Raw genomic sequence first — 26,238 nt, forward strand, 5'->3', positions numbered from 1 at the left:
ATTTTTTCCTTTGGTGAATAAAATTTTGGAAATTTAGAGAGTTGTAATTTATGCAAGCTCTTTCTTGTTTATCGTTCTTTACTTCCATAAAAAAAAATACAAAACACATCATTCATTCACATCAGCATTTCAATGGGGGATTCGGAGTCATCACAGTGGTATCAGAGCAGTTTCCTGCCAGCCTACAAGACTTGGGCTCATAATTATTTGATATTGGTCAGTGCTTGGTTAGATTGCAGTCTAAATTTGATTTATTATCTTCTATTCAATATCATGGCAGAAGATAGGGAGTTTGTGTCGGGTATGCACTTTATCCACAAAGGTCATACCTCTCCAGCTAGAGAAGGTCAGCTTGTGATTCAATTTGGGTCTGTTGGTAGTCCAGGTGCTTCAAGCAGGGTAGGAGTTAGAGATGTTAAAATTGACAGAGAGGCTATGCAAACATTCAAGAACTTGGCAGCCAGATAGAGGTACTGCACAGTTGTCTAACACTCTACAATAGACAGCACTTCATCGAGGACAAAGTAGGGAGAGAGCTTGAGATGCTTTCATTGGTTCTCATAGATCTCGAGTCGAGGATGGAACCCAAGAAGGTGATAGGTACAGAGATGCAAATCGGGTTCAAGTTGAGGATCATCATGGGTTAGCTAACAAAGTTGTAATGTCCCCTTTTTCTGGGACATTAATAAATTGATAGGCCAATCCAATATATGACCTTTGAGGACTTAATACAGGATTATTAAGTCAATTTTAATTAAAGGAGAGTGAATAAGAGATGAGTTGGCACGAGTGACAGGGACAAGAATACAAAAGTTGAAGAGTCAAAGGTTGGGTCTTTAAAGGGAGGAGAAGCTCATTTCTTTATGCTTGGTTTATGATTCAGATTTCAGTTTCTCTCTTGAGAGAGTTATTTGAAGAGCTTCAGCTTTCATCCAGCTTGAGGACGTAAACTCTCATGCCAGTAGAAAGTGGATGCAAACTCATTGTCCGTGGAGACATCACCCCAGGTGTCTCACATGTGCTTACAAGTTCCTTTCTTAGTATTCCAATCTGATTGTAAAATGGTGTTTAAGATTGGATTTTTGAGTAATAGTTATTGTATTGCTGATGTATAATGCAATAGCATATTTTAAGGTATTTTATAAGAATCTTCTGGTTTATATTGTTGATTTATAATGCATTTTCATATGTTTATGTTTTGAAAATTATCTTGGGATAAAATCGGGCAAATATCCATTTGGGTTATTACAGTGGTATCAAAGCAACAAAATCCTACCATCCTGTTGAATTTTATCAAAGCATCAAGGTGTTTACAACTTTATAAAGTTTCACATGGTTTGAGGAACAAAAGCATTTTTTTCAGTGTATATAGGATATCGCATCTAGGCATTTGTAATAGGAAATATTAAAACCTTGGGGTTCAAGATACGTAATCGGCACATTATAAAATTGCGGTGTGTCGTGGATATTGATATATGTCTACCATTTTCCTATAGTTCAAGATTGAAATATTGAATAAACTCATTATTGCGGTGGTTTTAGATATATGGATATAGTTGATCTCTTGCCGCAAATATTGATTGCGGTCTTAACTTGCCTGATACATATGATTCTCATTGTCGTCATATAGAAGCATTCAAATTTTGCTCGTTGAAGACTTCTCGGGAAGAATATAAAACTTTTCAAAATATTTCTTGCCATGAACTTGTGAATTAGGCCGTCGGAGAAGACAATGAGACAAAACCTTCAATAGTGCAAATATATTACAACAATTGCCTTCCTTCCAAGTGCATCAAACTTAATATATTGGTCATGTCCAAAAACATCTAGAGTTGCTAGGCATCAATGTTCATAGCTGCCGTGAAAGGCTTAGGCAAAATCAAATGATTTTTGGGATTATTGGGCACCTATTTTTGTGGAGTCGTTTATAAAATTCAAATATTTGTTGTTTCATAATATCAGGCGTTGATCACTTGTGTCCGCTAAAATTGAAAGGATAAATTCTTCTGTAAAAAGGAATCATCGATTTGCAGAAGACTGAGAATGGGTTGTATATGCCATCAATATAGGTTGTTGTGCCTTAAATCCTTGTCTTGAAGATTTCAATAAAGGATTGCAATCTTCCATGCACACCAATTCGTTTCTTGTGAATAATCATTTTCAAGACTCTACTCATGCATTGAGATTTGCATTGAGACTCATAGCATTAATGACAGTTAGGGATTTGTGCATTGATTCTAGAGGGAAGCCAGTTAAGGAGAGGCTCGTGTTGAAGCTGGAATCACAATTCTCTGATAGGCACGATAGCTAAAGAATGAGGTAGATTTGTGGGAGGCCAAATGGCACTGGGGGAGCAAAGTAACATCAAATCTTCTCTTTCATCCATGTCTTCTACGTGAAAGGTAACCGGCCCAACCTAAGTCCTAAACGACCATAGTAAAGCCAAAATAGGGACATGTGTCATGCAATTGAGAGTGATTACATTTGCAAAGTATAAACGGTGATTAAAACTTTAATTCGAGCTAAATAATTGTGTCTTTTCCATTAATCAGCAAAGACTATTTATTTTGGCCTTCGAATGCAAAAGTGGTGGAACATAGAAGTAGCGGGGGAATTAATATTGAGGAAAAATATCAGAAGCGGAATATAGCTTGAAACATTATAGTAGATGTCTAGAATATAGTGTACGGAGCCAAGAGCTTGGAATGACGCATTGGGAATATAGGATACTTGTCGTTATTGAGGACAAAATATTGATATTGCATTTCTAACCTCCCATTATTATCTGTGTTGTTATACAGGAGCTAAGCATTGCTATTAAGGGATCCATTGACACTCAGAGGAAACTGTGGTTGTAGTCAAGCAAGGTGAATTGTGTGCCTGAGAAAGCAAATCCCATTAACAACATGTTGTGAGTAGTATTTTCCATGAGCAAGTGGCCTCTTAGAAGAACAAAGTAATAAGTGGACGAATTAAATTCTCATCTTGGGCAGTTACGAGCACACAAGAAATAATTCTCCATTAAAATTGGAGCCTTTTACGGTTCAATAACACCATCTGTGTCGTTTGAGGAGGTATTTGGTTTGAAACGATTGTTATTGACATATATAGTAAGAGCCCTGACGGTTGGCAATATTACTGCATTCTATGAATGTGAGTGAGCTGGAGTATATCAATTACAATTGGAGTGCAAATACAAAGAATAAAAAATTGGTTAACAGTATTTCAAGGTAGCAAGCAAACTTAGTTTAGACAGGTTATTATAGTAGTGATCTGTAGGGGAAGTGTGTATCGAATTACGGTAGTTTTTGATCCTAGAATATAGAACAATGGAAGATCTGACAAACAACGTCTTTTCAAAGGAATTTAACAATACATTCAATGGCTCTCAGCTAAGAGACTTGTAGAAAGAGAAAGGTTTTGGTTGGTTGTATGTGTTTGGATTGCAATTAGAACACATGAAATGCTCAAATGATGTTCTCTCCAAATTGGAAGAGATAGAAACATATTTGACCAATGTAGAGTAGGCAGATTGTAGGCTCGTGAATTGGGTTGTACAACCTTTAGTGGTTACCTTGGTCCAACCCAAGTTTATGGAACATCTACATAAAGATGTGAGGCTTGCAGTTGCCTCTTGTCTCAATGAGATTATGTGAATAACATCTCCTACAATAGCCTACAATGATGTGGTGTTGAAAAAAGTTTTGTAGCTGTTATTGAAGAACTTGGAGGGATTACGTCATGACGACCCTGCTTTTGACAAAAGGGTTCAGATTTTGGATATTATGATAGAGATCAGATTATTTTATATTATGATTGATCTTGAATGCAATGATTTAATTCTTCAGCTATTAGAATGCTTCTTGTTCAAAATTAGGAGCTACCATTCAGGAAGTGTAAAGACTCGCATGCACACTATTATATCTTCGATTCTTGATGTAAATGTTGAAATTTGCAAGGGGTTGCAGTCAACCTTGTTAGCCTTTTGGAGGAGAGAACATAGATATTGCAGAGACCCGTTTAAGTTGATGATCTCATCTACAGCCTTCAAGCTCGTGGAGGAAGTAATTAAGCATAGAATCAACAGATTTCAAAATCGCATGACAGACAGTGAGTTGATCTTCGTGGTTTACAAGTTAAAGGAACCCCTCTGAGGCAGGAACAAATTTGCTTGACATATGAGGACACTAGTACACCCGATCATGTTTGTGGGAATTGTAATAACAAATAAGAGGCTAAAGAAATTCATACCAGTGCTGGCAAAAATGTAGATAAGATGATTTCAGCTATGGATAAGGAACATACAAGTTTCTACATTGGTGATTTGAAGGTTAGCCTTGACAAACATGTTGATGAGGTTGGTTGTACTCCAAGTAATAGCATGTTGGAGTCTTTGTATGATGAGCCTTTGTGTGAAGATAATAACATAACAACACTTTTGCCTTTGCATGCAAATCAAAGGAACAAGGAAATTGAGGCCTATGACTATGTTTTTGAGAGGTGTGATGAACCATGTGTTTCTTATACGCACGATATTAATTTCGAGGAACAGTCCAAGATGACACTAGAAGACGATGAGTTGTATCAACATGACAATAATGAGATGCATGCCTTAAAAATACAGTTGAAGGTTAGTGAAGACATGGTTGTGGCATTTTGGTATGTTATGACAGCACTCACAGGATGGTTGAGGATCTCCATAGGAAGGTTCAAAAGGGAGTGGAAGCAGATTTTCTTGTTGTTTTTTTGCAAGTAGTCAAAACAACTCGTGAATCTATGAAATCAGATTATTTATGTTTTTTTCCAACAAGGATTATATTCTTAAGGTTGCTGGAATATATGTTGATAAGTTGAGTAAAGGAAAGAATGAGATTATGGAGCTCAACAAGGAGCTTAAGTATGCTTATGAGACATTGGATGATACATAGATTGCTCTTTATGAAGTAAAAATTCAGGTTAGGGTCACAAATCATACTAGTGAGCATGAGAGTAAAGAATGGCAGGAGTTTTTCTAAGAAGTAATTAATGAACTTGATAGCATTCAACAGACTTAAGACTTGGATAGTTGTCCCAAAAGACCAAGTACCAAAATTTCAGATCACATTCAGCTTGTAGACAACCCCTTGTTTGAAGTAGATGCTGATTGGACTTCCAATAATCCCCTTTTTGAGATAAATGAGGAAACTCTTTTTTGATTGTCATGAAGAGGATAATCTTGACTTCAGAATATTGGATCCAAATATAGTACCTAGTGGTGAATCTTGGTCACAAGATTGGTGTGGTGAATTGACTACGGTCGCTCATCCTTTGATCAACCCATATATGGTTCCCAATTCCAACCTATATATTAGTTGGATGGATTTCATACATCAGCCATTGAATAGATCTTGGTGGAGGATTGATGAGAGTTACATTTTGATCATAGGGAATGCTTTTTCAGCCTCATTCTTACTCATAGCACCTATGTAGTTAGGGGTTCTCCAAACGACAGTGTGGTATTTGATGTGCCCATGGTGTTGATTTCAGCTATTGAGCAGCTTATTTCTTACATCAATAATTTAGGCCGGGTAGTCACCATCTACTGTGATATACATAGCTCCTTGATACATTTCTATCTCATCATATCTGATGGTCATGACAACATGGTTTGGGATCCTGGCATTAGCACGCTTAATGTGTTGTTATTATGGGAAGACAGTGAATGGCTTTGTAGTTCTCAGTCCTTCGTTCATATCACAATAGCACAACGGATTGTCAGAGCATTATTCATGATGTTGATATGGGACCCAGGTATCATGGTCGCATGTTTGCAGTTGTTTGAGGGCAAACAATCTCAAGAGGGGAGGACTGTAATACCCCCTTTTTTCTGGGACATTAAAAAATTGATAGGCCCATCCAATATTTGACCTTTGAGGACTTAATTCAGGATTATTAAGTCAATTTTAATTAAAGGAGAGTGAATAAGAGATGAGTTGGCATGAGGGACAAGGACAACAATATAGAAGCTGAAGAGTCACAGGTTGGGTCTTTAAAAGGAGGAGTGTAATGTTCCCGAATAGAAATATCTTAGAATTCATCAATTTCTTTGATTTTCTCTACCTAACAATTGCAATGGAATTAGTTTTGGGATATTCAGCCCAATATTGTCTTTCTCTATCCAAGTTGATCAATATATATGCACTATGATTTTCTCCATATGCGTATTCCATTATTATGATTGATCTTAATATTGTATATGATGTAACTCCTTTCTAATATCTCCCTTTAATGAGTGCCCAAGTATTTTAAATGTTTTTATAAATAGTCTCTCTTCTATTTGATATGGACAAACATTAAACTTAATCCCTATTAATCATAGTTGACCTCTTTAAATATGTCTTTGTCAAAACTACAAAAATTGGTCGATATCTAAAGTAGAGATTTCTAATATATTGATTTTATCATTGATGATAAAGAATTGTTGGTGAAGATATCAATTTTGAACAAATCCTCCTATTATTGAGTAGGCATTCTTCCCTAATGTGTTCACCATCCAAGATAAAAATTGCTCATGTTATTGATAAACTTATAAACCTGTATCCATTGTCTTCCCTTGGTCATTGGACTTTGCTGCTAATGCTAACTAGTTATGCTCCTTTGTCGATCGTATTTGAAATGTCTATTAGAAAATGATTTTGTTCAATATCTTGCATCTGTGATTACTCATTTGTTTATCTATTGTCCAAGCTCATAGCTTCCAGATTATATTTCTACCCATGGTGTTATCATCTCTTCATTTTTATAGACTGGAAAGAACTTGAATGGGCCTCTACCCTTGTGTATCTCTATCAACTTCTATAGATAATGAATCGGTTTTATCGATAATGGTCCTATTGCCACTGACTGGCATTGCATATTCAGCACTGACCTGTACTTGGTATTCTTGTTCGATGGTTATATATGCTATTCTTCCTCCTATCCGCTAGTGAGCCCTTGTGCTCTATCCAGATTATAACCCGTGATGATAATTCCTTATTTTTATTAATCAAGTCTACAATCTCTATACTTATCCTCTTTCATTGATTGTGTATGTGTGTTGGCTGATCATCCTGACTCTCGATTATGAAGTCTCTTTGCTTTGACATAGGTACATTCCAATCCCTTGTCACCAATTAATTCTGTAGAACACATTACTTCTTCATCCCTTTAATTTGTAGATAATAGCTTCTTTTTGATATAAAGATGATTTAATGTTGACTAGGTTGGAGCACTTTGATGGTACTGGGAGAGTTACAGCTCGAGCTTGGATCCATAAGCTCGACAAATATTTGGCTTTGCGTCCTATGTCAAAGTTGCATGCTATCAAATTTGGAGTGTTGCATCTGGATGGAGCTGCCCATGACTGGTAGTACCATGGGTTAGTTTCTTTGTGATATGATCAGATCTCTTCCTATTATGAGTTCGTGGATCGCCTGATTGAGAGATTTGATAGGAAGGATTCAGAGGTGTACTTCCATGAGTTGGCTCAACTAAAGCAATATCATGGATCATAGAGTTACACCAATGAGTTCTAGAGGCTTTCAATTATGGTTTATGATATCTCGGAGCACAAATGAGTGATGTTGTTTATAGAGGAATTGATTAAGCCACTCCGTGGATGGATGAAGTCATTGGACCATCTTCTTTACAGGCAGCGATGAGGAAGGCACAAGAATTGGAGTCATCTTCTCGAAGCAAAGTTGCTTCGAAATCTTCTTTCCCCCTATCTATTGATGAGGAGTCCCCACCAGTTGTAGTAGACAAGGGAAAGTTGGTGGGGAGATCTGATGATACTTCTAGAGAGGATTTGAGGAGGCGACAACTTTGCTATTGGTGCAAGGGGGCTTTCTCTAAAGGTCAAACTTACGCGTTGAGGCCAAATGGGGCAGCAAACCATAGCATGTGGGTCTACACTAATGTGATTGAGGAGTCATCATAGCAGCATAAGGATGACGATAAAGATGATCATACTGATGATAGACTTTATACTGTGATGAGTGTTTATAGCTTGGTATTTAACTCAGATGTTCAGGATTTGCATCTAGTGCAGAGTTGGTTTATGCCTAAGCTAGATTGTCTGCAAGATGCCTGGGTGGATATAGTAAAGGAGAGGGTGCTGAGATATCCTATGGATTTTTCTACAAGTGATGTTCTGACTTTTACATCATCAGCACAGGTGTTTGGTGATATGTTGTAGGTCATGTTATTGGTTCCGATGATGGTACTAGCATACAGTTCATTCAATGAGGACTAGGACATCACTTGCTTCTTATGGGATCATGGTGGAGGTTTTAGTGTGATGTCGGATTGCTTGAGCACAAGCAATCTCAGGGAGGGAGGACTGTAATGTCCCCGTTTTTGGCAAGTCTGTGCAGAGGATAGAGTTAGCTCATCATAGCAACCCTCGTGAGCTGATAGAGTGATTTGGGGATCCTAGCTATGGACTTACTATTATTATTAAGTCTATTTTTAGTAGTTTCTATTTTTGGCAATGATGTGGATGGCTCTGGCAGTTGGTCGTCCCCTGCAGTGGATGAGGTTAATATTTGCATGAGCTCTCACTTATTAATAAATTATTAAAGTTGTACTATTATAATAATATTTATGTTATTATAATGATGACGTTAAGAGATATTTCTAAAAAAGTACATTGGAAAGTTTTAAGTGTAATGTTCTTTTGGGAAACTTCTACAATTTCTCAAGTAGAGTTCTTTGGAAAACTTTGGCCAACAAAGGATTATAAATAGGAGCTCATTTCATTGGACAAAGCACGCTTGGATATTTATTTGCTTTTGTTGCCTTTCTGACTTTTTATGAGTCCTGATTTTTGTGCTCTTGCTGAAATATAAGGGTTTCTGAGTTTGGTGTATGCAAATTATGCTGAGGTATATAATTTTCCTTCCTCTCCTACCATGATTTATTGTGCCTGAGTTGTTGATGTTTCATTGGTTCGCTGAGAACTGAATTACCTCCTGTTGAATTGGAGGATCTTGAATATCATATTTTCTTTGCTTGGCTCTGGCTGAGGGTTTTGAGAAATCCAGAGTTCTGAGGGTTTGAGATATTCAGAGTTTTGCATAGGCAATTACGCTGAGATATGCAATTGCCCATCTCCCTAACTGTAACTACTGTGGCCAAGGGAATTGATTTGTTGAATGAAATTGACTGCATTTATTATTGCCAATCATGCCTCTAGGTTGGAAATCGAATTGGATTTTGTGGGACTGCTATTAGCAATCTGAGGCAGCACAAAGTCTTCATAAATATCAGGAAAACACTACCAGGTGTGGATGCCAAATATCCAAGGCTGGGTGATCTGTTTATGACCAGCGTGAGAGGTGGAAGAACGTGGCTGCAAGCCCAGCAATTTATCATAATACTCCTGCGAATTTTTTTGACAGCCTGCAATTTGTAGTGGTTACTAATTTGGATCTGTGATCAGCATTTTTGGGGAGAATTTGTTTGTAGCAGACTTGTGTGGGCTTCTTTAGGCCTGCATTGGAAGTTTTGAGGTAGCAGATGCTCCGGGAGAAGGCTGCATTTCAGCTGGGCATTGCATTGATCTGTTCTGGAGATCGAAATTTCCATTTGGCACTCAAAGGACATACAAATAACAACCAAGTTCATTGTCATTGCAAATAAAATCTAATTGTATGCAAAAATTGTCAAATCTAGTTATTTTTCCATTGGTGAATAAAATTCTGGAAATTCAGAGAGTTTTGATTTGTGCAAGATGTTTCTTGTTTATCGTTATATACTTCCAAAAAAATAAAAATAAACATTAAAAATACAAAACACATCATTCATTCACATCAACATTTCAGTGGGGGACTAGTTCAAGATCATCACAAAAAGTACATACTCAATGTTGCAAAATCCATGAAATAATATCGGGAAAATATATTGATTGAATTATGAAGTGTGAAAGTATGTAGAACTGAAAATAAAAGAAGAAAGACTCAATCGAAAAACAATAAGGTAAAAAAAGTAATTTCTTAATAAGACAAAATGTCCAGCAAAAATGGTGGATTCTATATTAGAAACCCACCCCATGAAAATAAAGTTACGTAATTAAGTCTTCCTCCCCTTGTTTGACTTTGATATGTAAAGCTAGATTAAGAGAAGCTAAAATATTTTTAAGGTTTTGTTTCTTTTAATAAGAACAAATATATAAGTACATTAATTAGTATTTTTTTATAAAGTGACTCATTACATGTAGTAATAAAAAGGTACATATGCATGAATCAATAGTTAATAGATATGTATTGTGTATATCGGGGTGATAATAAATATATAGAAAAATAACATGAATCCAAATATAATTAATTTAATTATTAGATCTATATTATTATTATTGCTATTGCATATGAGATCTATATATGTATAAGGAAGTAAATATTTGCAACATTAGAAGTTTTGGGTGAGAGAAAAGTATATGATTATGTTGAAATCTTGTAGCCATTTCCGATAAAATGCATCCTGAATATATTGAATATTCAATGAGCAATGTTATTATTAATATGATTGAAATTAAATTAAATATATGTTGATGTTTGGTAGCTTTTGTAGGATAAACCTATATATATATATATATAAAAGTTTACTATTATATGAGATATATATATATAACCATGATTTAATTGAATTATATTAATTATCTAACTATGAATAGACATGTCTCTTCATGGCTTGTTCTTAAATTTAAATAACAGGTCACTGCCATTTGGAAAGGAGATACCAAAAATAAATGGCACTGATCTTACATTTGCAACTATCCGAGAAAAATAACATGGTATTAGAGCCAGGTTCTTTACTAGCTTGTGAGGTTCCATAGTGAAGGAATTATGCAGTTAATGTATCGGCGTTTGAATTTGCACTTGCCCGACAATATTTGACTAGTTTGAGATGTGGCTTGTATTCTACAGGAGCATGACCTTTTTTTTTCTTTGGTGCTGGTTATATTTGCCGGAGTATAATGCAACATAAAAATGAATTCTGAATCTACAAGAATTCTGAGTATATTAAGAATTCCTCATTGAATGAATTGTAAAATCTACAAGTACAAGGCAACAAAAAAATGAATCTCATTGAAAAATATGTATGGAGAAGAAGCACTGATAGAGTCAATGTCTCTATGATAGAGACTTGCAATATTTCATTGGGAGGTGTTGAATTAATTATCTATTATAGAGACATCCTGCAGATGAATAAAATCTATGCAATATGATTCAAAGACTCCAAAATTTTGATGATCACCTTGAAGGCATGAGAGAATATGACTTAGCACAAGGATCTCAACGTGATGCATAAAGTAATTCTATTACATTTAAAATGATCCTTCTTTGATCATGGCATTTGACAGTGACCAGGCTAACCGCTTGAGAAGGATCCTTTAAACTCAAATAATGCTTTGTTTAAGCCCTCGACCCTTGCTAACAGAAATGGAGATCCCAAGTACACAAGTTTTTTTTTTCCATGGTTGACAACGTGTATTCAGTGTTGGAAGGCATGGGATATTTGAATAGTAAAATCATGGTTATTGATTGTCTTATGGGACTGACGTAAAGGCCTCGATTGCTATGATTAAGAATGCTTGAACATACAATGACAATCTGATCAAACATATATTGCCCAATAAAGGGATCCTGAAGAGGCCTGGAGATCAACATTGAAATATTTGTGCTTTTATCGAAGAGGCAAGGAAACAAAAAATCAACACTGGGAGACAAGGTGTTTTATCATTTTAGAACTGCAAAGACCGTCAAAGGTAGTTTTGACTCAGAAAATGAAAGACACAACTATGCAAGGAAGATAACTTTTAGGATAAAAAGAATCATAGGTGGATAATATGCATAAAGCTAAATTACACAACCTTTTGTAGTCCTCTCACACCTGTGTCAAAATGGAAGATTTGGATCCATGTGTGGATATCCATCATAGCACTGGATTGTTTTTACTAATGCAAAATGTGAAGGACAAGTGCAAACACTTGATCATTAAAAGGAGAATATGAGTAGCAAGTAAATACACCACAATGGTAGGCATTCATGGTGATGGTTGTGAATGCAGTTGGCTTGTGTAAACTCAAATTCGACTTTTATTATCATTCAGCTTGTCTATACCTTCTTGGAAGTCTTTCTATAATGTATGGACATTCCTTGGAGTATTTGTATTCAAAAGGTGGATGTGAATAGAGTAGTTGATTCCTCTATCAAAGGGTTTGTATTGTGATCGTGTGATATGCAGAGAGCTTGTTGATAAAGAGGCACACATTACATTCAACATGATATTGTCATCAAATGTACTCACCAAATATGTTCAAGGAAGTTGTGATTTGTTAATGATTAGCAATTATCATGTAAAAGAACTTTAAGAGGAAAAAGTTTATTGATGTATGTGAAAGAGCAAGCTTGGAACTGGTCAAACATGATTCTTGTGGGATAAGATAAATATATGCTATGTACATGTATTATTTTATTCGTATGATTTCATTTCAATATAAGTGAAATATTATATTTTGAATTTCTAGAGATACTACCTCTAAAGGATGTTAAGTAGAACTTAGCATAAGGAGCTAATGATAAGTAAAAGTGAAAGTAATAAAAATAATAAGATAACTATTTTTACTATATCTGCAGTATTATCCTTATTACTTTTTGTTGTCAACTACTATAAGAGCTATTTGTCTTGATCTTTTCCACCGAGTATGTTCTTGCAGGAAAGGGAGGTTGATATCAGATTCAGAGGGAGTATGACACTTCTTCAAAGGCTAGTTTGGATAAGAAGCTCACAAGATTGATGTCCAGAGTGAGATTGACATATTCATCTGAAGGAGTAGATAGAGAATATGTTTCAGTTGATCCTTGAAGATCTTCATCATATTAGAATCATAGGAAATTTTGACTTCGTGTCAATATTTGCTATCATGCATATGACTGCATGATTTAATGGGCCTACCACTTGTGTAGATCGTGAGGAAGTGATGACTTCCAAATGATCACATTTGTATTTATATTAGTTATTGAAAGGTGACGATCTTACAATAACTTAATTTTCTATTATAATGGATATCTTACAATATCTATGTAGATCATGACAAAGTATAATTTTTCCATCTTGAATGTTTATATGCTAAGCATTACAAGAATGTGTGTGCACATACCTTATAAACATAAATTTTGAGTATATGGTGAATGTTATGCGAATTGATATTCTGTAGACCATTACCTTATTGAGTACATGGTGAGTATCAAGTGTTGATACTCTAGAGACCATTACTTAGAGTATTTGGTGAATATCATATATTTTGAAGGCCAATAGGCCAATACTCAATATATCAAATGTGATATCAAAATGAAAGATATCCTTAATCTTGCTTATTACAGGTGAGGAACATCTTATAGCGAAATGTAAACAAGATCTGGCTTCTAAGTTAGATATGAAGGACCTAGGTCTACTACATTACTTCTTGGGACTAGAAGTATGGCAACATACTAATAGAATTTTTCTAAATCAAGGGAAGTATACATTGGAGATATTAAGAAGATTAGGAATGATGGAAAGAAACCTATGAAGACAACCATGGAAACAAATCTTTTAAGAACTCAAAGAAGAAATTAAGATTCTAAAGATGCTAACCCTACTCTATATCGTCAAAATTATTGGATATTTAATGTACTTTGTAAATACTAGACCCGATATATGTTATTCAATTAATGTTCTAAGTCAATTCATGAGCAAACCAAAGCAAATTCATTTAGTACCTACAAAACACATTCTAAGATATCTTCGTGGAACTATTGGATATGGTCTAGAATACAAGAAGAACTAAAGCTCAAAGGGTATATAGACTCTGATTGGGCAGGAATTTTGTACCTCAGAAGAGTACTTCGGGATGTTGCTTTACCTTAGGGTGAGGAATGATATCATGGTTCAGTAGAAAGCAATCATCAGTAGCTCAAAGTTCTAGTGAAGCATAATACATTCTCGTTGCAATGGGAACCAAAGAGGAAGTATGGTTATGGAAGCTTATCTTTAATCTATTTAAGATACCATTGGAACCTATTATCATCTATTGTGATAACTAGAGTTGTATTAATCTCTCCCTAAATCAAATTTTTCATAATAGGTCAAAACACATTAAGTTACCATATCACTATGTATGAGATATGGTTGAGAAAAATGTAATTGAGCTTAAATACATCAGTACCGAGAATCAGATTGCTGATATACTTACCAAGTCACTTGCCAAAACCAAAGTGAAATCATTTAGAGAAGATCTTGATATGATTGTGATTCCTGAGAATGAGTCTTAGTGAATTTGATTTTTTGTTTGTACTTAAAATTGTTGTATTTAAATGAGTCTTATTGGAAGTAATGACTTTATTTTTGTGAGAGTTATTATAAGGAGATATTCTAATCAATAACCATGATATACATTTTGAGTAAGTGTTGTACTTAAATCATGAGAATATGCATCTTGTGAGACTTACAACTGAGTGCTAAGATATCATTCAATTGACCATCTTTGAGTTGTTTGTATAGATGCATATTGGGTATGTTGGTAAGTATGCATTTTGTGAGACCAACAACTAAGAGCTTAGATGTCATCAAACTGACTATCTTTGGGTTGCATGTCTAAATGCATACTAGGTATTTTAATAACTAAGAGTTTAGATGTCATCTCATTGACTATCTTTGGGTTATATAAAATACTAATTATCCCTTACTTATGATTATCAAAATGTATTTATCCTTCTTGACTAAGAGGGAGTGTTAAAATCTTGTAGCCATTTCAGGTAAAACACATCCTGAATATATTGGATATTCAATGAGTAATGTTATTATTAATATGATTGAAATTAAATTAAATATATGTTGATGTTTGGTAGCTTCTGTAGGATAAACCTATATATATATATATATATATATATATATATATATATATATATATATATATATATATATATATATATATATATATATATATATATATATATATATATATATATATATATATATATATATATATAGTAAACTTATATATATAAATTTTATATATATATATATAACCATGATAATTATCTAACTATGAATAGACACATCTCATTCATGTAACATGTCTCTTCATGGCTTGTTCTTAAATTTAAATAGGAGGTCTCTGCCATTTGGAAAGGACATACCAAAAATAAATGGCATTGATCTTACATTTGCAATGATCCGAGAAAAATAACAGATTAATATAAAAATTCATTTTTATTTTCTTAATTTTTTATTGTGGTATTCTTAAAATAAAAGAATGACAAATACTAAATCTTATGGTAATAAAGGTGCATGATTTTGAGCTGAGTGTAATCATAATCAATGTTATTATTAAATTATGGATAATACAATAAGGCCTCTTGTGTTAATACATAATGGATAGGGAGTGTGGACAAGGGAGGAGTAAATTGCTTACCTTGGGGAAAGAGAACCCCACATAGATCGTGTCCAAGCTCGAGCATCTATAAATCTACCATCCATTACAAGATTTAATGCATGGGGGACTATAGACATTACTCCGAACTATTAATAGTATAAGATTATAATATTTACAAGTTGTTTTTATAAAATCAAGTATAAAATACTAAGAGTCCTCATTTGACATTTCAGAATTATTTGTCCTCCATTTAGAAGGGGTCATTACAAGTGGTATCAGAGCAATGATCCTCCCATTCTGCGAATAATAATGAAGACAATATATCAGATAAAGAGAAATCTATGATAATTCATATTGGGAAAAGAATCGACTATGCATCTCAAACATTAATGGAAGACTTGCAGTCTGACATAGCATAAAAGAAGGTCAAACACATGATTAAAGAAACGAACCCAACAGTAGGAGAAATATTGGCATCTCAGAAGCAGTGAATGAGATTAAATAGATATTGCAGATCAACGTCATCCAAGCTTTGAGCAAAATAACATCCAGACATGACTCCAGCATTAACCAGTGATTTATCATATTCAGAAGTGTGATTTGATAGTCATTATCAGTCATTGAGAACAGTGGAAAAAACATATAGATTACAGGTCCCATGTTTTAGGCTACAGCTGCAAAGCACACAGTGACTACTATATCAGGAGATGTTTATCTGCAGGATATACAACAAGAGATCAATTAATACTTGCAGCTGGAGTTTTGGGCAGCAGTCTATTTAAGAGAGAATCAAATCACTTACAGCAACAACAATATCACAGTGGCCTCTCTATCCAATTACAACATTCAAGATGATGGGGAAAAACTTGAGTTATTGAGGGAAAGGGAAGAGACGATTTACAACAAAAAAATATACTATTGGGCAATCTTTGACCTCTTATCAAACATAATGAAATGTGTATATGGGCCAAGTCACCTGTGCGGGAGAAAAGTTTCAGAGGAGAGTTGATCAAAATACATTTGGAGATGTGACATATCTGTGAGCCAATGACTTCATAACCTACTAAATAGAGACTTAACAATATCTCGGATATTATCAAACCATCATGAAAGGACATACATTAGTCCTAATCCTTGGGAACCACCTCATATGTTTTCCTGGAGTGGACAATCACCATACAAAAATAGTTATTCTAAGGAAAGAATGCTTACTAAAATCAGTAAATAAGAAGATAATAATGAATAAGACAAAAAGAGTCTTCCTCCAGACTAGAAGGTTGGGAGTCTTAGACTGCTAAAGATAAGAGATGAAGACAACTGACAACAAGGCCAAATTGAGTTCAACTACCAAGTAAATTATTAACCACAGGAGATCTACGGTACAGTGAGAAATTACTATAATAAACTGACATACAAGGCAGAAGGAAATGAGAAAAATCAGAATATGAATAATAATAAAAATAAGGGCAGATGTATAAATTAGCTAGACCACTAACCACCTCACATGAATACCACAGAGATTATCTGGAAAGGCTGTATAAGTCCACAAAGACAAATACAGAAAAGATTTATATTAAAACATATTCTAAATGGCAGCTGGTAGTACGTGGAACATATGATGGATAAAGGTTAAGCAGCAACGTGGTACCCGCCACTGGGAATGACCTCAGATATCACGGGGCACGTGGCATATGCATTTCACATAGTGACATCAGCGACCCTTTGAAATCAGCGACCCTTTGAACAGGTAAGTAATGAAGTTTATAATAAATATTCAAAATTCTTATTATTGATAGTTTTCTTAAGTTATTAAAGTAACAAAAAATCTAATATTATCAAACCAACAATATCATCTATTATAGAGAGGGGAATTAATAATAACAAATCTTTATATTATTATAATTTCTAAATATAATAAAAATTAATAAATAGTTTAATTGCCAATCGAAATTATAGAAATTTTCTATTATTGTTAATAATAGGAATAATTTTATTATTATTATGAGTAAATATTACTATTAGTTGGTTTGTGATCAGAAGCATACAATGTGGGTGTAAATCCAATACTACACCTTATTCTTAAGTTAATTGAATGTGCATAATTTTGAGTATAATATAATCAGCATTCATATAGGGTGAATCGATAAGTACTCTTGTATTAATTAAAAGTGGATAGGAAGTGTGCATAGGGGGAGGAGTAATTGTCCACCTTGGCTAAGAGAACCCCACATAGTTCATGTCCAGCTCAAGCAGCTATAAATCTACCATCCATTATAGGATTTGATACATGGGGAATATTCACATTATCTAGAATTACTAACACTACTCAGAACCCTTTTGTGTTTATATTCATGATGGATGGGGAGTATGCATAGGGTGAGGAGTAAATCGCTCACTTGGGACAAGAGAATCCCAAGTAGATCGTGTCCAAACTTGAGTAGGTATAAATCTACCATCCACTACAGAATTAAGTACATCCCAAGTGAATAGGGACTGTGCATAGGAGGAGTAAATCGCTCACGATGGGGCAAGAGAATCCCAATATGGGAACCCCACGTAAATCATGTCCAAACTTGAGCAGCAGTAAATCTACCATCCACTATGGAATTAGGCAAGTGAGAGAAAATCCGTAATCAGAGGAGAACTACTAGGACACCCTATTGTAGTACTAACTAAAGCAAAGTTGCTAAATGACACATCTTCAAGTACTTTTGATTTCAATACAAGCGAAAGGAGTGCAGCATTTATGGTCAAAATTGGTAAAACATTTCCTTAACCTTTTCTTGTTTCAAATTGTAAAAAGGTAGTTAAGTTTTAACATGTATACTTTGTGTTTACATCGTGTTTTCATGCATTAAAGTGTTTGCATTGTGTCTTCTTTGTGTTTTTATGCATTCGTGTGTCTATCTCATGTTTGCACTATGCCTTAATGCATTAGTGTGTCTACATCATGTTTTCATGCATTAGTGTGTTTGCATTGTGTCTTCTTCGTGTTTTCGTGCATTCATGTGTCTATCTCATGTTTGCATTGTACCTTAATGCATTAGTGTGTCTACTTTGTGCATGCTTTGTGTCCTCATTTGTATATTCTTCATAGGCCATCATTAACTAACATGTGTACTTTTACAAGTGTTTACAACATATGCAGGAAAGACAATGAAGTTGAGCTATGAATTAATTAAGATCAAATCAATTACTTGATGACAAGAAAATTCAAGAGCGGAGGACAGTGATATCCCTATTAAAATTAGACCTATATAATTAATTAAATTATAATTATGTGGTCCACCATAATATTATAATATTATAATAAAGTTTATAATATATAATTTATATAATGATTAAATTATTAATCCAAATATATGATTTAAAGAATACATAATTACATATTGATGAATGAATATAATAAATAATATATAGCTCAATAAAGTAAATATAAATAATAATTAAATAACACAAACGATCATAATCTATTATCAGATAGAATATATTAATCATATGATAAATATAATGAAATATGATAACAATATATTATTAATAAAATATAAAATATTATTAGTGATAAAATATATAATATTAATAAAATAATATTCCAAAAGACGCGTCTCTTAGAAAGAAAAGATATGAGAAGAATAGAAGAAAAGAAGAAGGGATAAATGGAGAAAACTAGATATCAAAAAATTATAGTTTAAAGAATTTGTGGTAATCAAAATCTATATTTGAAGCATGAAAAAGGGGTCATCACAAAATCATTATAAGTACAATTACTAGATTGATAATTGAAGTCAATAATCCATATATTTCCTCCTTACAAGCATCGGCTTAGTTATTATATAAACATTCGATCATATCAAAGCATTCATTTAAATTCATTTTGATCGAGTTTAAGGACCTTACTAGCCTAAGAACCCACCAAGTCTAAATTTTCTATAGAAAATCTTTGAACCAGGTGGTCAGGTTTGGGGTGAAGGTTTACCCGCCTAGGTGTAGCAAAGCCTAAAGTGTAGAGGAATTTGGATTATCCTCATTCGTTGGCCAGAACTGATTGAGGAATCATATTGGAGAATTGGCAAGCTCTTGGATTTCCAATCTATGGTTTTGGGAACCAACAAGGACATTGCTACATTACCTCTTATAATGAGTTCACCAATAGGCTCATTAAGCACTTTGGTTGTAAGGTAACAAAGATGTATTTGAAGGAACTTGCACAATTCAAGCAATATGGGTCATTAGAGACATTCATATCCGAGTTCTAGAGTTTATCAGTTATGGTGACATATCTTAGAGGAGGTTGACAAAGCTTTTTGTTGAGGAGACAATGTTTTTTGTTGAGGAGCTTTCAAATCCTTTGTGTAGTTGGGTTAGAGCATTTGACTCAACCATATTATAGTTTGTCATGAAGAAAGCTCAAAATATGGAACATGTTGATTTTAGGAACAGGTCTTCTTCGAAGAACTTCCCTAGAAATAAAGATAAGAAACCATTTCATAAAATATTCAACAGCAAAAGAAGCCTTTTCAAAAAACCAGTGATAAATCACTGAATGACTTGAGAGATAAAAATTAGTGCTTTAAATGCAAGGAACCATGGGACCCTCAGCATAAGTGTGCTTCGAAGTGAAAGGCAAAACTAATGGAGTACCTTACAGTAGATGATACTGGTTCCAAAATTTTAGACCAATAGACCCAGCACAATGTCAATGAAAGCACCAAAATGGTCAGTTAAGGAGTAGGAAGATGAGGCACTTGTGGCATGCATTTTTAGCATTCAGAAAGAGGGATCATTCAAAATGAGTAGTATTAGCAGGGCAGCAAGTGATCACCCTACTTGACACAAGTGCCACACAAAGTTTCATTGTTGAGGGGCTTATGGCTAGGCACAAGATTTAGAAAGAGGATTTTTTGGGTTCAAAGTGAGAGTGACAGATGGATTTGTACTCACTTGTACCAGGCGGATTCTCAACCTCCCCTAGAGGTTGAATGATTATGAGTTTTCAGCAGATTATTATATTGTGAATTTGGGTAAGATGAATGTCATGCTAGGGATGACATGGTTCCATATGGTTAAGGATTTCTACCTTAGTGTATGCACCATCAAGATGATTTTTGTTGTAGATGGGAGGAAGCATGTATTGAGGGGCACAACAAATGAACACATACATATAGTGTCATTGAGGAAGATGGAGAGGCTGATTTGGCATAAGTAGATAGAGTGGGTAGCAAAGTGTGTGTTGATGCCTACAGAACTTAAGCAGCAGAAGCGGGATTATCCTCCACTGTTACAGGAGATATTGACTAAACATAGTAAGGTGTTTAGTGACATTCCACCAAGTAGACCACCAAACAAGGGTATGAGCACATCATTGAGTCAGAGGAGAGTACAAGACCATACAAACATCCCAAACGACTCAAGGACAAGACAGACAAGATGATAAAGGAGTTGCTTGATATGGAAACATTAGACATAGTAAGAGCCAATTTGCATTTGCACTTGTGTTAGTTAAGAAGGATGGGACTCTATGCATGTGCATAAGGTACTGTGCTTTGAATAAGTAGGCAATAAAGAATAGTTATCACATACCTCATATAGATCAGTTGATTGATGAGTTGCATGGGTCTTCTTACTTCTCTAAGATCAGATTGAGGTCTAGTTACCATCAAATATGAATGAGAGTGGAGGATGTGGAGATGACAACATTTAGATATCATTATGGGCATTTCAAGCTCTTGTTTATGTCATTCGGTTTAACCAATGTACCATTACATTTCAGTCCTGTATAAACAAGGTATTCCAAATTCAGTTGCAAAGGTTTGTGTTGATCTTCTTCAATGACATCCTTGTATTTTGTCGGTCTTGGGGAGAGCATTTGAGTCACCTGGAGGAGGTTTTAGACATTTTGGGTAGGGGTCCTTGAATGCCAAGGAATCCAAGTGTGAGTTCAAACTGACAAAGCTTCTCTATCTAGAGCATACTATCAATGCAGAGGGAGTTAGAGTTGATCCAGAGAAAATCCAAGCTATTCATGATTGGCCTCCACACAAGACTGTCACATTGCTTAAGGGATCTTTCAGGTTATGTGGTTTTTACAGATGCTTAATTTGATGAAGAAAGGGGCTTTCATTTGGACCGAGGAGGCACGGTAATGTTTTGGTCAGTTCAAGCAGTTGATGAACATGGACCTAGTACTTGCATTTCCGGATTTCACTAGGCCCTTTAAGTTACAATGCGATCCTTCAAGAGAGGGATTTGGTGCGGTGCTAATGCAGGACAAGCATCCCATAGCATTTGAGAGTCAAAAGTTAAGGAGGCCAAAGAGGACTTACAGTATTCATGATAAGGAAATGTTAGCCATCAGAAGTTACACAGAGCAGTGAATTTCTGTCATTTAATAAAAAGTTGCTATCCCATAGAGATTGAAAAGGGTACGGATTTTGGGAAAATTTGGTTCCTTAATGTAACTTTAGTTCCATTCATTTGACTAGAGCAGCATTATTAATTACAGGTTGGTGTTCCCAATCAAATTCAGAAGTAAATAGATAATTTCATACATATGAATAAGAAACAAGACAGTTTAGATATTGAATGTCAATAAATAAAAAACGAATTTTATATCCAGGAATTGGTGCAGTCCTACAAACCTGAAGATGATCATATTCATGCTGGAAAATCCGTGCATGAAACTCTTTCAGTTTTAAAATGAATTTCTTCCCTGTTAAATTCTGAGCTTCGATCTTTACAGATAAGGGTCTCTACAAATGGATTGCAAGATAAGAAATAGATTAACATATAGAATTACAGTAATTCTGAAAAAGGCTAAACCTAGAACTTTTATTCAAAACATTGTGAGGGGAAAATGTGAGCATACAAAATTAATTTATCATGATACACAATAATGTACAAATTATAGAATACGGCAATCGAGCAAAGCTAAAGAATACTCTACAATAAAAGATGACACTAGAAACAAACCACAAACCTACAAGCTACCATTCACATTATATTAAAAGACATTGAAGTTTTGTCTACACCAAAGCAGCTACAAGTTGCTGGAATATTTTCTGAAAATAGCACTCATAAAATGCATCTTTATTTGCAGAAACTTTTGGACACAGGATAGTCATCAATTGCAATTATACAAGATGAGTCATGTGTCTGGACTTGCTTGCATTAAAGTGGAAATGTGTGTGAGCTACTTAATGTGGGCATTATCAAGATTCAAAATCATCCCTAAGGATATCATGAAATATAATATCAAAAGTGCATTACAGTCCTATCAAATTCCAAACTTGCATTATGTTCTAGCATTACAATATAACAAAGAGCAATGGAGCACAGAAATATGAAACAATGTTTCTCAGACAATGTAGAGTCTATCGGATGGAAGAACTACAAGATTTCTGGTGGTTATAGAAACTTTTGGCTCTCAAGTGATGTGATGAATCTTGCCTGTTCAATCTCATTCCTTTCTAAAATGTGATCTTACTTGTTGAATTTGGACACAAGAAATAATATCAAACATTTTGCATAAAATCTTTAATCTTGTTAGGTGTGTGTTTCAGTCTGATTGCTCTTGCTTGGACTAATATCAACTTTGCTTTGATTGTTTGCAATGATCATTAAGATGACTGAGCAACTAACTAATATGCAAATGCAGTTCTTCTTGTATTTTCAGGTGCATATATATGACCTACACATGTAAACATGTACCTACAGCAGCTAGGCAATAATACAAACACTTGGCATGCAACTTTTAAGAGTTGGAAAACATTTATTTGCTTATAAGAAATGTTTCCAAACACGAATTATGCATAAGCATACCCGGAATCATCAGCTGATTATCTTTATTGCAATCTGGAAAAGTTATCAGAGCAACTAAATTCAAAAGGTATACCAGAGAAATTGTGAAAGCTAATAATATCCAAAACTCTAATGCTGAAGCAATGACTATGACTCCAAAAGAACCGAATCTGCTGTGGACAGGTATTTCTCTACCACAAACACTAACTCCAAACCTTCCCTTCATAATGCTGCCCAAAATAGAGGAGAGATGCCTCAATATGATGAAAGCTTTTCCCTGGGAAAGAGACACCAAACCCCATGCATGGTGCAGCTGAAAAAATCAGAGTTGTACAGCCATGGCATGAGCTTCAGAAGTCACCAAAAACAAAGCTCTTATCCTGCACGCCCTGCACAAGAATAATTATGCTTAAAACTAGTAAAACCTGACAATGTGCACCCAGCCCCAAACTCAGAAGTACCCAGTGTTGGTTCCCAAAACCACAGGTTGAAATCCTATAAGCCTTGCCAACTTAATGCCGGGATTCCAACTGGTTATGGCCAAGTTAACAAGAATAATCAATATGATCCAAGTTTTCTGCCCTTTTGGCTCTGCAGGACCGCCTACTCCTAAGCTAACTCCTATGATCTTAGGCCATTAATAGCAGATCACTTAATAAATAGAACAATTAAAATCTCCTCTATAGGGCAAGTAACCAGGAGACCCTTAGTATGCAGATTTTAAAACTGAAGTTATCATTCTTTGTAACTTACGATTGCTGAAAGCCTGAAAGTAATAAATGCTTAAGGAAAAAAAGAATTTGATAAATTGTATAGTGAGTAAATTGATTCCATAAAAGGGAAATGCAGAAATAAAGTATCAATTTTCAGGTTATCAATTGAACGAATGTCTATTGATGAAAATAAAAGCCAATGCCTTGCTTATATGGGCAATAGAGTCAATTACAGAGAAATTATTTAAGTACAACTTTCTAGCACAGTATGCTTGAATACCATCAACAATCCAATTATCTGAATGTAAAGGACTAATTACACATGCAATTTAAGTTAGTCTAGAATGAATTTTAACCTCTGTGGATGGAAGATCAATCAGACAAAGATATGGAAACATATGAACATTTCACTTTATCTCTGATAATCAAACTTAAAATGCAGTAATTTATCTCTGATACAATCAAAAATTTAGAACTGGTCACAAATTTCTTAATGACTGTAAATGACCAAACTTATCTATGTGTTGGCTCTCTTCCTTATAAAAGAAAAAAACATCAGATCTTTATTTGTCATACAAAGATCAGAACATCAATTCAGATGCCTGCAAATGAGTATTTCTGCCATTGTCCTCTCTCTCAAAACTGTTCACCCCCTTTTTTATATTTAACAATGCTAACGCTGCTCTTCTAATTAAAAATAATAACTTGTATCTTGGTTTCCATACTTATATGAAGGGGTGCAAAAACTGATTTCAAAGCAACGTGATGGTTCTTAATCACGGTCCAATAATTACAATTGTTAAATTAATATAATCTCTGAAGGTTACATAATGTTTGCGACATGTAACTGATTTTGCCTTTGATTGATTGCCGAAAACAATTACCGTCACAGCCTGTAATGAAATGAGAATCTCTGCACTCGCCCCGTTCTACCCTCTGAATACTGGATTCAACATCCACAATCGTTTTTGCAATATCTTGATTTTTCTCCAAGATTGCCTTATCGCAACCCCCTCAGTAGGTATTCTGACGCACCATTGGCTAGACAGCATCTCAGAAAAATATACCACGCATGCAGCTTCGCACATCCATACATGTCAAATTGGTAGATGTCTATCTGAGCAAGGCTCCTCCAAAAGCAAGTTGGCTTCCATATGTGATTCTTTAACTTGAGCGACTTATTAATACTATAGCATTCATGTGAATGCTATTTTGGTTTTTCTTCTAACCAATCAAATGAATGAATTTTTACAAATATATGTGTATCTATAATGTTTTTCATTTTCATTTTTTAAATTAGTTTTTGAAAAAAAAAATTATTTCTCTTTCTATTGGTTGGTACCATGAACAGTCATGGTAGAACAGTGTAAATATTGACTTTAAAATATATTTTCCCCAACTTCAAATTTCTATGATTTCTTTATAAAATGTGACTCATTGAATGGTAGTTGCATTTAATGCATATTTATCTTTGATGGATGGTTGCATTTAATGCAGATTTAATTTCTATGATTTCTTTATAAAATGTGACTCATTGAATGGTAGTTGCATTTAATGCATATTTATCTTTGATGGATGGTTGCATTTAATGCAGATTTATTTTGAGAAAAAAATCCATCTTCCGTATCTTTTTTCCCTTATATAATACTCTGTAATTCCAAAAAAAATTTAAAATTTTACTTCATCAAACAATGAAATATTTCATTGTGGAGACGAATAGCACAGTAAGAAGTATTATTGTCAAATCTGAAAAAGTGAAAAGATTTACAAATCTGTACCGAATGCTCATCGATTTGCCACGTCAATGGTAACATTTAACGTAGTGTTCAGAAGAAAGTTATCTGCATTGAATGTGTTATCGATTGGGATTGTGAATTAGAGAAAGTCGAGACCCTCGAATATTTGTGTACTGTATATGGTCGTCTTTTTTCTCTTTAGTGTCTCTTCCAACTGATCTTCTATCTTTGTAGTGTCTCTTCGAAATGAATTTCATGTACTGTATATGGTCGTCTTTTTTCTCTATAGTGTCTCTTCCAACTGATCTCCTATCTTTGTAGTGTCTCTTCCAAATGAATTTGCAGAATTGGTATTATGTTACCTCCATTCTCGTACAAATATTGATGTAAGAAATTCATCTCTCCTTGAAAACAAACATTGAGGTAAGAAAAACTTGAAGGGGAGATGAATTTTGAGTTTAAGTGCAGTCCTGGCTAATAACTAGTGAATTTTCAGGTCAGCAAGTTTTGAACTGTAGAACAGAGGAAACTGTCTATTAGATTGTCGCCTTTCATT

General features: G+C 34.5%; 1 protein-coding gene across 1 annotated transcript in view; it reads right to left on the reverse strand.

Moving 5' to 3' along the window:
• Nucleotides 1–26,238, reverse strand: part of PDF1B (peptide deformylase 1B) — a 187,862-nt gene that overhangs the window by 38,617 nt on the left and 123,007 nt on the right. Inside the window, exon 4 of the mRNA XM_089825795.1 lies at nt 22,075–22,185. Within this exon, the coding sequence (XP_089681921.1) occupies nt 22,075–22,185 (111 nt within the window). The remainder of the gene's footprint in view (nt 1–22,074; nt 22,186–26,238) is intronic.

Source organism: Cupressus sempervirens, chromosome 4, assembly GCF_028749045.1.
Source record: "Cupressus sempervirens isolate cs-2001-9-10 chromosome 4, ASM2874904v1, whole genome shotgun sequence".
In the NCBI taxonomy this organism is placed as follows: domain Eukaryota; kingdom Viridiplantae; phylum Streptophyta; class Pinopsida; order Cupressales; family Cupressaceae; genus Cupressus; species Cupressus sempervirens.